We start from the raw sequence: 14,451 nt of genomic DNA on the forward strand, positions 1-14,451 counted from the left end.
GTAGGGGGCGGGTAGAAACTCTTTATAGTATTGTGGGGATGAGAAACCAAAAGACTACTTTCGGTGAATTTCCCTTCAGCTCATTTAATGAAATTATAGAAGATAAGGGGCAGGTAATTCATTATGTAACTGGTATCAATGTCTCAAAGTGCAAAGTTTTTTTTAGCTAAATTTGATGGTATTAGAGGGCAGTTAGACATCATCTAGTCAAAGGATTGGCTCCCCTGCCAAGTTCCAGCACCTTTAAAAACCAGATAACATACTCGAGGAGAGTTGAGGCAAGCAAGAGCTCTGAAGATTGCTGTTGCTCAATAGAGAGCCAGGTATGGGGAAAAACCCTTAGTCCTTGAGAGAGATCTTTTCTTGCCTTTTGAGAAGGAGACCCCTCTTAACTGCCTATGGCATCTTGTAACAAGTCCAACAGGAGAAGGCCCAGGCAGTCCTTGAGTCCAGAGAGGGTGAGCCTTGGCCACCGGGATTCGAGATCACGTGCAAGGAGCCCAGCAGAGACACTACACCCATGGTGGTATAGGAGAAGAGAAAGGTTATCAGGGACCTGCAGTCCTAGGGGCATGGATCACCTTGCTCCCATGTGCTCCTTACATTCGGGCTTTATTGTGAGAGTCTATACGAATCAGTCAGTCAATAAATCCCTATTAATTACCACCTATGGTCCAGGGCAACCGGCCCCTCGTGGTAAAGTAAATAGATGACCAGGCTTGGGCCAATAAGACACCTTCTTGAATTCAAATCAGGTCCTGGATGTTAACACTTTACTCTGTCTCAGTTCCTTATTGAGGACTTAGAGAAGGAAATGGCCATCCACTTAAGTATTTTTGCCAAGAAAATTCCAAATGGGTCACAAAGAGTTGGATACAACTGAAAACAACTGAACATAAAAAAAAAAAAATTATGTTCCCGACACTGTGCTAAGTGCTGAGCACAAAAAGAAGGAAAAGAGTTTCTGTCCTCAGAAAGTTAACAATACAAAGGGAGATACAACAAGTAAACTTAAAGCAATCAAATAGAAAGTAATTAATGGAATAAAGAAACTAATGTTGAGAGGAGTTGGGAAAAGCTCCTTGTAGAAGATGGGATTTTATTTGGGACTTGCAAGGGCATGGGGAAGGAAGGAGCTAGAAATGAGGAGGGAGGACATTTTGGATATGTCCCCAAAATATCCAGAGACAGTAGGTGGACTGTCTTGTTTGTGGAATAGCCAAGAGACCATAGTTATTGTAGTGAGAAATAAGTGGGAGAAAGTAAGGTGTAAGAAGACTGGAAAGGTGCTGGGGGGGGAGGGGGGGAGGCTGGATCATGAAGAACTTTGAATGCCAGATGATTTTTGTATTTGATTCTGCAGGTGATAAGGAACCACTGAATTTATTAAGCATGGTGGTGATATGATCAGAACTGTACTTTAGGCTACATCATTTTATTGGTTGAATGGATTGGAGTGGGAAGAGACTTGTGACAAACAAAACATCCAGCAGACTGTTGCAGTAGTGCAAAGGGGAGCTGATGCACCAGAGTGTCAGACGAGGCAAAGGGATGTATTTGAAAGGTGTTGGAAAGGTAAAATCAATAATATGATATAGTGGTGGAGAGAGAGTTGAGAATAACAGCAAAGTTATGAGTGTGGGTTACAGGAGGATAGTGGAATTCCTGACAGTAATAAGGAAGTTTTGAAGGGGAAAGATAATGAATTAAGTTTGGGATTGTTGAATTTTAGATGTCTACTGGACATTCAGTTGTAGATTCTACACTGGAAGTCCGCAGAGGGGTTAGTGCAGGATGGGTGGAGTTGAGAATCATCAGCATAGAAATAGTAATTAGGTCTGTGGGAATTGATCACCAGGTGAAGTAGTTTAGAGTAGGGCTTCTTAAACTTTTGCACATTCATTTCTATGTGTCCATTCAATACCTGTCATATCACATCCCCCTCCCCTGCCAATAACTAACATGCAACCATGCAAATTGTCTTGGTATTTTGATAAGCCTCTGGAAAGTGAAGAAAATACAGGAGAGGAGAATACAAATGCTGGTAAAATTTCTCTTTGGGTTTAGCTCAATTTGTGCTACCTCCTTTATTATTTTTTATCATATAATATACATATAATATTTATTTATATTATTTATTTTTCTATCAAATGGGGTTTTTATTCAACTGACAAGCTCTTTTTCTAAAACTACAGTTGTAGACTGTCATATGACAGCAAAGGAGTTTTTATACTTTCTCTTACCTTTTCAATCTTATTAAAATTGAAATTGGTTTTAAAATATATAAAAAAATTTAAATTCACAAAAAATTATACATTATTAAGATGTCACTAAAACACATTTGCTTAAACATAAAAGTTAGTCCCTTTTGCCACAAAAGGAACACGAGAACAATCTTTGTTGGCACTGTGATTTTTTTTTTCCCTCTTGGATTGATATGGTAGAGGATATAGGATATCTTTTGAGAAGAGGGATATAGCTGATTTTTAATATGCATATGCCTTCCATACTTGAAATTGTTAATAATTAAGGAAAAGTAAAAAGTTGATTATTTTATCATTAACTAGATTAGCTCTATCCCTTCCACCAAAAAAAAAAAAAAAAAAAAAAAAAAAAATTCAAGCCACCTACCGCCGTAGATCTTTGGGATTTAAGTAGAGAAAAGAGAACAGGTGAGATTCCTGTCATCATTCTCTCCTCAAAAAGTTCAAAATAAAGCCAGATTTTTATACAAGGGAAAATGTATCCTGTGGGGGTGTGTGAGGGCAGGGAGGAGCCCTCAACTATCATTTCAAACATTTAACACAAAGTTTGCTACACCTGCTGCCTCCTTTAAATATATAAGGGAGGCAGCTGTTACACAGGTTAAAATCCAATTGTAAGGGGCAGCTAGTTGGTGCAGTGATTAGAGCAGCAGTACTGAATTCAGGAGGACCTGAGTTTAAATCTGGTCTCAGATACTTGACACTTCCTAGCTGTGTGACTCTGAGCAAGTCACTTAACCCCAGCCTCAGAAAAAAAGAAAAAAAAATCCAGTTGACAGTTTTGGAGTAAGTTAGTGCAGAATTGTGAGCCAATGGTATCCTACTTGGGTTGTATCCTGCTTTATCTTAAGTGTAAATGGGGCAACCTTCCACTGATCTGTAATATCTCCTTTAGCCACTAGAGGGTAGTTAAGGTACAAGTTCTCATAGATTTCCAGTTATTTTTCTGCCTTTCACTTTGGATGAGAAAGCTACATTTTTACCACTTCCTGAGTTCTAATTTAGGGGATGAAAATATTGAAAAATGTAATTGCCGAGATGTCTTGGCTCTGTCTCTATTCCCTTGCAATACTTAGACCACATAACATGAATAATTGAAGTTTTATTATACAGTTATCCCTTTCACATAATTTTTCCCGTGGGTTGGCATAAAAATTTTAACAGAATTTTCAAGGAGTTTTGCAGAAGCTGCAGATGACACATAAAGGCCAAAAAATGGCACAGAAAAATTTCAGAAACTCAGAAATGCATAAAATATATGTATAATATCAACACATTTTATCCTTTGATACCATAATACTTCAGGCTTCTTTTCTAGTGTGAAGGGAGAGCCAAATTTTTTACATGGATTTTCCAGATGTGCCTGTAACATCCACGATGTGGAAGGATTACCAGTATGTGAAATTAAAGTAAAGTATATACACACCTATTCACCCCATCTTTTTCTTCCCTCTCTCTTCTGTTCTATCATGATGAGAAAGCTTCCCTATATTCCCACCACTACAAAAGGAGGGAGAGAGACATTACTTGCAAAATCAAATAATCTGATTGTTAAAGATCAATAATTGTAATTTGTAATTACAGTAATCTAGGGACACAAATTTAGAATTGGAAGAAACTTTAGGTGTTATGTAGTCTCTCTTCATTTAGCAGAGGAGGAAATTGAGTCCCAAAGAGGAAAAAGGACTTGGTAATCAAATTAATCAACAAATATATATTGGGAAAAAAAGAAACAATTTCTGCTTTCAAGGAGTTTATATCCTATAGAGAGAAACAACATATACATGTAGAAGTGTATTTGGAATAAACATATATGTAATGGAGGTCTGACCTATGTTCAGACTCCATCAAATTACGTGGTGGATGTAACCTCTCCTTAGGAAGGATATTAGGGAGCTTGCTTCTGAAAGAATTATGATAATATGAAAGAGAAATGCAATATGCCCATGTATATTCCATTACTGGGTCTGGTTGGCTACATAGTGATGGAGATGCTCTTTGATTGCTTGTAAACATCAGCCATCACCTTTTTTCTCTGTCACTTTAATGGAAAATTGGTGTTATGTCATCTGCTCATCCTGCATAGATTTATTCAATCTTCAAACATATTGTAGAAAAATTTATTCTCCTGATGCTTACCTGGGAATGAGCTTTTTAGCTCATTATAAGCTCATTCATTAGCTCATTCAGATTTAGCTAGTCTGGTCTTCAAATCACAGGTATATCTTTCATTTCTGGGTCTGTACTTGAAGTCTTTTCAGCTTGTTGGGATCTGCCATTGCTTAAGTTTATTTGATATAATCTTCAACAATCTAGAGTAACTTCTACTTATAACTGAAACTAGGGTGTAGTGACTGAAGCTTTTCTCCAAGAAACTGAAATGCATTAGTTGTGGGTAGCAGTTAAACTCTTTATAGAAACAATTGATCCTAGCAGCCAGTTAGAAAGAATAATTATTTAAATGGGAAGCTCCCAGGTGGCTCACATCTTCCTTCCTCTTGAGCTTAATTGCCATAGCTTCCTCCATGACTACCATCTTCCCTGTTCTCCACAATCTATCTATAGTGTCCTGGAATTCCTACATAGGCTAGCCTTCCTGTGTACTTTCCCACGGGCTGTGTCTTAGGATCTCTCCTCTGCTCTCCAACTAAATATTTTACAAAGTTACTTTGAGAATATATTTCATGATACTTGTCTCTAGTATGTTTTGCAAAACACTAAAATTACTAGTTGTGGCTTTTGCCTCCATCCCACAATAAGGCAGCCAAGAGGAACTTTAGCAGAAAGGAATTTATACATATTAAACTTAATTTTCAACTAGAGGACTGAAGGACTGAAGGAAGATCGGTAAGAATCTTCACCTTCATGGACATGGAGAAAGTGTTTACTATATTGCTGTAGAATAGTGCCTAATGAATAAGGAGAGAGTTAATTGAAGGATAAGAGGAAGCACACAGCAGGGGAATGGACTCTGAATTTGAATCTTAGCTCTATCACTTACTGACCTGGCAAGTCATTTCACTTTCTCCTACTCTTGATTCCTTATTGGGAAAAAAAAAAAAAAAAAAGAGGAAATTAGATTAGGTGATCTCCAAGATGCATTACAGCTCTAGAGCTATGCTATGATCTTGTTATCTGACGGCTGTTTTGGCAGGATATGGAAGTTGGAGGTTTTGCCAAGAAAAAGCTACTTGCTTAACATTACCTAATGATGTCTCCAATGGTTCACTTTTTAACTCCCGAAAATACTCGTCTAATTTACTGTAGTTCTTTGATCATTGGTGTTGAGGCAATTTGCTTAGTTGGTGCTTTTCAAACTTTTTCAGTCTATTACTTACTTGTATATATTAAAATTTAATAGAGCAAACTGACCCCATATCATTTTCTTATTGATCTGACTTACAATTAATTGATTTTGTCTTTAACTGCCTTAGTCATGGTTCTTTGTTTTTGAACTTAGTGCAAATTGAGTTGACTTGTAAAGGGTTAGTTTAGAAATTCAGTTCTTTTGCTAATTACTATTCTTTCTTGCCTCAAGGAGTTCTGCTAATTTAGGGGGATGTGATTTGCCATAATGGAATCTGGCCCACGAAGATATCTATCCTTTTACTTGCCATCTAGAGGAGGGAGTGGAAGAAAGGAGGGAAGATTGTAAACAAGGTTTGCAAGGATCAGTGTTGAAAAATTATCCTTGCATATGTTTTGAAAATAAAAAAGCTTCAATAAAAAAAGCAAAAAAAAAAAAAAAGTATCTATCCTTCAAAGTTTGCTGTCTAAAGAAGTCTGGGTCATAAACATTTTTTAGTCATAGTCCAACCAATCATATTGTTCCCCATACCTCAGTTATGTAGCCAGTCATATTTCCCTTAACCCCATCTTGTCACCTACCCTATTCTATTCTTTATTCTGTATTTCTACCACCCTATAAAAGAAGAATTATCCTTTAGCTAGGGTAGTTTGTAATCACTGACCAGAACTGGTGCAAGTCAGGACAATAATGATGAAGAGACCGAGGAAAACACTAGGATTTTTTGGTAGACTTCAGGACCATGTGGAATTGCAGCTGAAGTTTTGGGGAAAACCTTGCTTAGCATACCAGAAAGTGGAAGAGTTTAAACTCAGTTCCTTTGGTCCTAATTCCAGCATTCTTTCCACTGTGTTTTCTGGCTCATATACTGGCAAAACTGGAACTCACAACATTAGGCTCCTGCTCTTTCCATTCATCTAGGCTGCCTTACCCTCATTCCAGTTAACCAGTTTATTGTCACTTTGTATTATGCTAATAAGATTCTGGAGGTAAGTTAGTACCTAGAAGCTCACCACAATTGAAGGACTGAATGAATACACCTGTGGGGGTGGGGGGGTGGAAGCAGGGTGGGGAAAGTCACAGGGGATGTAGTGAGCTCTGAGCTTTCGATTGGTTCATGACAGCTGCCCTCTTCCTTCAATTCCCCCTAACTGGGTTTATTGAAAGGTGTATAAATGAAGATGCTCTAGCTTGGTGAGCAGAAGTTATTCTGTTAATACATCTTCTTTCAACCTGAATTTTGATGTTAATGAAATGGCTGCCTCAATTCCCCAGGGTTTCCACCCCGAGCTCCAGTTTCTCATCAATAAGATAATAAATATGGAGTTGCGTGCTAGCTATGTCTACTTTATCTTGGTAAGTTTCTGCTTCCTATTTTGATAGAAGTGATAACAAAGAAGCTCCCTACTCTTGTGATATCCTTTGGCAAAGAAAGAGGTAAGATGGGGAACGTTATCGGCTTCCTTTTGTCTTTAAGTTGACACTTTGCTTTTGGAATCTGAAACTTTAGCCTTTGGTGAATCAAAGAATTAGGGATGGCTAGTCTGTTAACGGAAGCAAGTGCTAGTGACTACATGCTTTAAAGACCAGAGATGTAAATAGAATGATTCTAACCGGCAGTTTGGAAGGGTCCTCTTTTACCTGGTCTAACTTCTACCTGAAATAGGAATCTCCTCCTCAGCATACTTACTTAGCTGCTGTTTGAAGATCTCTAGTGTTGGAGCACTTATTATCTTTTGAGGTAATCTTTTATATTTTTAGGCTACATTAGGGAAACGATTTTTATTTTTAATTTTTTGAAGCAAAAGACATTTTATTTGCTGACAGGTTAAGACCAGTACATTTTCAAGAAGTGAAAAATGTACCAATTCCCCCCTTCCCCCACAATACAAAAACTGGTATTAGTATACATGCTTATAGCAATGCTATGCTTGTTTTTTGGCAAAGTGCTGTATTGTATTATTTGTTCTGTTTTGTTAAACCAACCATTCCTCCGTGAACCAATTAATATCAAAATTTTCTATAAAAACAAACTAGACAGTGAGTGGCTCAAGAAATAAGCTGCCATTTATGCATAGATGTTCAGTATTTCTCCTAACTGAATGTCCTTGAGTCTTTCAAGTTGTTCATATTTTCTGTTATAGAAACTCATTTACAAGGCACGTTGTCTAATTGACAATACTGTTTATAATCTAGTTACAAAACGTATTATCTTGGGGGAGGTGGAAGCATAAACGTTCACAACATTAAACAAAACCAAAGCTATGTCTTTTACTTTATATATAACACATCAAAATAAACTTCAGAATCTCTGGGGAAAACAATTCAAAGGTGAGACAGCAGAATGCCTTCACATACTCCAGCCTCTCCACTAGTGACTCAATTTGTAAACATCCATTCAGTCAGAAAATAAAAATCCCAGACAAAATACAAAATTTTGTTAGGTGGGGCATAATATTTAGATCTAAATACAAAACGACAACAAAACTCTCATCATATATATTAAAAGAATCCCCAATGATATGCGACCATATATCATCTTGGCCTGAAGATGCCTTTTCTGAAAGTAACTTCTCCTCTTTGGGGAAACTCTTATGTTGAACTAAATCTGCCTTCCCAAACCCATTAGTTTCTAGCTGTTCTCTAGAGCTCAGAAGAGTAAGTGCTGTTGCTTTTCCACAAAACAACCGTTTGAATATTGGAAGACAGCTATGGGGTCCTGTCTGACACCTCTCCCCCCCACATATTGGGGCTCAGGATTCCCAGTTCCTTTAAATGCTCCAATCCCATTCCCATGTCAGAGATTCAAGTTCTTTCACTGTAGTGGTAGCATCCTATAATTGGAAGGATTTCAGAATTATCTTATTTAACCCATACCCGATGCACGAACCCCTGTACGGCATCAATAACTGGTCATCTGGCCTCTGCTGGAAGATCCCAAATGATGGAGAACTCATCAGTTTTGATGTAATCCATTCTAATTTTAGATTGTTTTACAGATATTGAATTCAGCCTTAACTTTTGCCTTTTGCTCATTGGACTCGTTGGAACTTTTCAAGGGGCTTGGCACATAGGAGGCTCTTAATAAATGTTAAATGACTAATTAATTCTCTGACCCTTCTATTATCCATACTTTGTTTTATCCTCCGGAACCAAGGAGGACAAATTGATTTTGTTTTTCTAGGAGGCAACCATTTAAATATAAGATAGCTACCAAGACTTGACAAAATCTTTTCTTTTGGGGGCTTGATATCCCTAATTCTTCTAAATAATCTCCCTTTGTCAGGACTTCTCTCCTCCCTGGCCTGATTGTCCTTCTGGAGTTGTCCCAATTTGAAAAATAGTTTTGAATAGAAAACTTATTAAGGTACAAGTGTGGAGTGAGGAAGTTTGGGGATTGGAGACCTGACTGAGTCCCACCCAGTTTTGCTGCTTAATTTCTTGTGGAACAAAGAGCAAGTCTCCTAATACTTGACCTCAGTTTTTTCTGTAAAATGAAAGGGTTATAGTAGGTGATCTCTTGGGTCCCTTCTAGCTCAAACTTCTTTGTGTTTATGATCCAGAAATTGGCATGCAGTTTCAACCAGTAATTCTGCTCGGTTACTCGCTGTAACATTGATTGCTTTGAATACTTTCCTTTGCTTCCCTGATGTTGGAGGAGCTCATAAGATTCCAAAGGATCCAGAAATAGAAAGTAGATCAGAAGAAAAAATAAGGGATCTGAAATTTTCCAAATGGAGAATGAGAGAGGCCGGGAAGAACTCTTTTCCTAGATGATTTCCAACTGAGTTTAGAAGAGCAGAAGGAGGCACAGAGGAGAAGGAGTATAGCTTATTAAACTACCCCAAATCTTATCAATTGGATAATTGGGTCAACAAGTATAAAAAGGCAGCTAAATAGAGTGGAAAGATCATTAGGTTTTAAGTTCACCAAATTGAGTTCAAATTCTGACTTTTACATTCTACCTTTTTGACTTTTAACAAGTAATCTTAACTCTGAGCCTCGGTCTCCGAATCTGTAAAAGGGAGTTGTTGATGTTATTTCGGCCATTTCCAGTCCTACACCATCCCATTTGCATTTTCCTTGGCATAAATACTGAAGTGGTTTGCCATTTCCTTTTCTTGCTCATTTGACAAATAAGGAAACTGAGGCAGACAGGGTTAAATGACTTGGCCCAGGGTCACCCAGCTAGTAAGTGTCTGGGGCCAGTTTTGAGCTCATGAAGAGAAAGAAGCCTTCCTGACTCTAGGCCAGTGGTCCTCAAACTTTTTAAACAGGGAGCCAGTTCACTGTCCCTCAGACTGTGGGAGGGCCGGACTTTAGTAAAAACAAAAACTCGAACTCTGTCTCCGCCCCTCGGCCCATTTGCCATAACCCCTCCACATAAAGGTCCTCAGCGGGCTGCAGTTTGAGAACCCCTGCTCTAGGCACAGGTATTGTATCTATTGTGTCACCTAGCTGCCCTGGAGATAATGCACATAAAATACTTTTGTTATTATTTGTCATTAAAAATGAGTTTGAAAGGGGACTTCTTAAGTGTGAAATCACTGGTAGACCATGGAAGATGTTTTTCACTTACCTACCTTTAGACTGTCTAACTCTTCTCTCCCTCCAAAGACTTGCTGCTTTAGCAATCAGGACCCGGCCCTGAAACACTTCATAAAGTTCTCCCGAGATTTATCCGAAAACAAGAGGCAACATGCAGAGAAACTTCTTCAGTTTGTAATCAAAAGGGGAGGATGCCCTGTTCTGGAAAACATCATAGTGAGTACAGTCTATAAGTCTACCTTTCAGGAACAGATATAACTAAGCCAGAGGAAAAAAGATATTGTAGAAAGAGTTGGAAGGCTCCTCGGCAGACATTTAATAGTCTACCCAACCCCAGAGAATTGCTTTTAACATACTTGACATATAGTCATCCAGTTGGTGGTATTGGAGGGGCCTGGCGGCAGTAAGCCCAGCTTTGATGAACATGGGTAGCCTGGGAGGATGATGCAATGCCCAAACTTGGAGCAGGCAGACATTCTAGAACCAGTTCCTATCCACTAAACACATGATGAAGAGATGTACTTCTGTTTAGCTGCTGAGCCAGAACTAGACTGTAGTCAAAAGGCATGACCAGCTGGTCTCTGCTTTCTTACCTGTAATGCTCAAATCGAGTTAGGAGGGCTGCAAGCCTTTGGTGGCAAGAACGGCTTCAGAGATCTGTCCCTTCCCCAGAGATGACATCTCATGGGTGACCTCGTCGGCCCTTGCCCAGGCCTTGTGATTGCTTTCGTCTGCTTTTCCCGTTGAAGGAGGAATAAAGATTGCTGTTATTCTTATATGGGCTTCCAGAGGTTCGGAAGCCAGAGCTTATGCCGGACTTGGTAGCCAGCTTTGCTTAGTGGACTGAGACTACGGAATGTCCATGTGGGCATTGTCTCAACCATAGTGTCCATTAGAGTTGGGTTTATTAGCCAGTCCTCCGTTAAACTAGCTAAAGATGGGTGATTTGGGATAAATGGTTCTACTGCTCCTCTGTTTGTGCAGAATAGCTCATTAAGGCATATTGATGGGGACTTTTATAGAAGCCAGAGATGTCAAACTGGTTGGATGGCCTGCATGCTCTACAAGAAGGTCTTGCAATTGAGAAGACTATTAACGAAGACCTGTTGAGACTATACAATAAGGCAAATCATAAAGATCCATATGTAAGTAAAGGCTTGAGACTTTATGTTTTTGTTTCCCATTTATTAAGTGACCTGTGCATAGAGCATGCAGTAGAGAGCTGGGGGAAATGAAAAGTTCCTTTGTTATATGTATATTGATAAATCTCTTTGACCAAGGTTTGGGTGAGCCAAATAACATACCTCCAGGATCTTCATTAGGATAAACCCATATCTTGTGATTATTCTCATTAATTGTTAACCAGTCAGAGTTGGTTGTGACCCTCACGAACATCCACTTTTCCAAGGACATATAAACTGTGAACTTACCCCCAAGATGGGTCTTTGGCATCTGAGAGCATCATTGACCCTTTTATTATAAAATACTAGTAGAAACTGTCTTTAAAAAATATTACACCAAGGAAAGGTAGTTAGCAATGGGGATCATAGCCAGGAAGCATCACTGCAAAGCAGAACTGAATTAGCTCAGAAGAAGGTGAGATGTGCAAAGTTAGAGAAGAGAAGTCACCCCAAATGTTCACGGGAACTATTTGTGCCTGACTTGTGGCAGAGCACTCCGAGCTCATACTGGTCTGATCAGCCCCACTCGGACCCACTGTAACTTGCCTAACGTGGTGATATTCCTTCAAGAAGGAAGGACAACAACTTTCCAACCACCATCACTCTAAAGTCAATAATGACTGGTTTCCATCTGATCATCTGCGATTTTCCATTCAGTAGCAGAGAATCTTAGATTTCAAGATGGTAGCTAAAGCCTTTGAAGAAACTGAGGCTAAAAGATTTATCAAAATTTGTTCAGCATCAAGGTAGTAAGTGACAGAACTAGGAATTCGGTCCAGGTCCTCTGACTCTCAATCCCATGTACTTGATCCAGTAAAATAGTTTTCCTTGCCGTTCTTCAAACAAAATGCTTCATCTTTCACATTTATACATTTTTACTCAGTCCCATGCTTGCAATTCTTTTTATCCTCATTTCTACTCCTAAGCTTCCCTGGCTTCCTAAAGTGAGAAGCCTTTCCTGATTTCTTTAACTCTTGACACTTTTTTCCTTCCCTGAGATTGTTTAATTTGTCTATTTCTTTCTTGCCAGTGGTCATGCACTCTCACTCTGTTATATGTGTAACATATATATATGTCATTATTATTTATATGTTGAATATTAATTATGCCATATGATATACTTTATTATATATTATATTATCACATGCTTATATATTTTTCTATAATTATATTATTAATTATCCACTTGGTTTTAGACCCAAGTCTATTGCCATATTTAACAAAGAACAAGCTATTGAATTTGGCCTTGGAGGACCTGACCCACACTAATGGCTGGTGTGTACAAGTCTGGACCTAAGTTTCCTTAATGGGAAAAATAAACAGGTTGAACTAGATGATGGCTAGGATTGTCTTCAACTTTAAGTCTGATCATAAGCAAAAAGACAAGTACCTTTTTGATGTCAAATTAGTCTAATTTTAAGCACCAAAAAGGGATTTCTCCAGTTTTATTGATGACTTAAAAAATGGTGCCGAGGCAGCTGGTGGAACAGTAGAGAGAATTCTGAGTCTGGGGTCAAGAAGACTTCAGTTCAAATCTGGTCACAAGTACTTGATAACTTTGTAGCTCTGGGCAATTCATTTAGCCAATGTTTGTCTTTCTTCCTCTATAAAATGGGGGATAACAGCACCTATCCCACAGGGCTGTAGCATTTTTTAAAGCTTTTTATTTTCAAAACTTATGCATAGATGACTTTCAATATTCACCCTTTGCAAAACCTTGTGTTCCAAATTTTCTCCCTCCTTTCCCCTTATCCCCTTTCTTAGAAGCAAATAATTCAATATGTTAAATATGTGCAATTCTTCTATACATATATTTCCACATTGATCATGCTGCACAAGAAAAATCAGATCAAAAAGGAAAAAAATGAGAGAAAACAAAAAGCAAGCAAAGAACAACAAAGGTGAAAAGATTATATTGCCATCCACACTCAATCCCCAATAGTCCTCTCTCTGGGTGCAGATGCCTCTCTTCATCACAAGACCATTGGGATTGACCTGAATCATCTCATTATTGAAAAGAGCTCTGTCCATCAGAATTGCTCATTGTATAATCTTGTTGCTGGTTCTACTCACTTAAGCATCAGTTCATGTAAGCCTCTTCAGGCCTTTCTGAAATCAGCCTGCTGATCATTTCTTATAGAGCAATAATATTCAGTAATATTCATATGCCATAATTTAATCGACCACTCTCCAACTGATAGGCATTCACTCAGTTCCTTCCCTAAAATATTAGGGAATGTTTAGAATGTAGATAAAATGTTTAGGAAAAAAAGTGCTTGGCACATAGTAGGTACTATATAAAATGCCTATTCCCTCTTCCCTTTGTAATGTATTTCTCCTCCCTTATAACAGAAAGCTAAGTAAAACTGACAAAACCACATTATCAAAGAAGATAGTCATTACATGCCCATATTCACCCCTACCCTCAACTCCCAAACTCTTTATTAAGAGAGAGAAATATGTCTTTCATCTTATGTTCACCAGGAACATTATTGGTCATAAGCATAAATTACCACTGGCTTTCTGGACTTTACAATGACCACCATCTATTTCCTGCATTATAGTATAGGGATGAACAGATCATATGAGGATACTAAAAGATCCTAAATGATGATCTCTTGCAGCTCTGTAGTTTCTTGGATTCTGAATTCCTTGAGGAGCAGATGAAGATCATCAAGTTGTTTGGAGAACAAATCATTAACTTAAAGAGATTGGGATTGGCAGATATGAGTTAGAGAATATCTGACAAGAATAAGCGAGGAGAAGATTGTTGAAAGTTCTCTCTGAAACATTAAGGTCTTGGAACTTTGAGCTCATATATCCCAAACATGTAATTAGTCTCTCTTCAAACCAAGAATAAAAAGATGGCACCTAGATCCTGGTTCTTTTTTTTTTAATTAGTATTTTATTTTTCCAAATAAACATGAATGTTGAAATTCACCTTTGTAAAATCTTGTGTTCCAAATTTTTCTTCATCTGGTCCCCCTTCCAAGACAGCAAGCAATTAGATATAGGTTAAATATGTGTAATTCTTTTAAACATATTTCTATGTTTGTCATGATTTAAAAAAAAAAGAAAGAAATCTGATTGAAAAAGGGGGAAAAAACCACAAAAAGTGAAAATTCTATGCTTTGATCCACATTTATTCTCC

At 38.1% G+C, this 14,451-nt stretch overlaps 1 protein-coding gene across 3 annotated transcripts; it reads left to right on the plus strand.

Moving 5' to 3' along the window:
• Positions 1–6,662: 6,662 nt before the first annotated feature.
• On the plus strand, positions 6,663–14,182 carry LOC141552771 (ferritin heavy chain B-like). 3 transcript variants are annotated; one of them, XM_074284778.1, is made up of 5 exons: positions 6,663–6,765; positions 6,847–6,927; positions 10,189–10,335; positions 11,142–11,264; positions 13,925–14,182. In XM_074284778.1, the coding sequence occupies exons 2-5, from the start codon at positions 6,892–6,894 to the stop codon at positions 14,033–14,035; spliced, it is 417 nt and encodes a 138-aa protein (XP_074140879.1). In that variant the 5' UTR covers positions 6,663–6,765; positions 6,847–6,891; the 3' UTR covers positions 14,036–14,182. The 3 variants fall into 3 exon arrangements, 2 of the variants coding, with proteins under 2 accessions (XP_074140879.1, XP_074140872.1); XR_012485245.1 differs by lacking the exon at positions 6,663–6,765 and having other exon boundaries at positions 6,774–6,927; positions 11,104–11,264; XM_074284771.1 differs by lacking the exon at positions 6,663–6,765 and having other exon boundaries at positions 6,774–6,927.
• Positions 14,183–14,451: the final 269 nt, after the last annotated feature.

This window comes from Sminthopsis crassicaudata, chromosome 1 (genome assembly GCF_048593235.1).
Source record: "Sminthopsis crassicaudata isolate SCR6 chromosome 1, ASM4859323v1, whole genome shotgun sequence".
Lineage (NCBI taxonomy): Eukaryota > Metazoa > Chordata > Mammalia > Dasyuromorphia > Dasyuridae > Sminthopsis > Sminthopsis crassicaudata.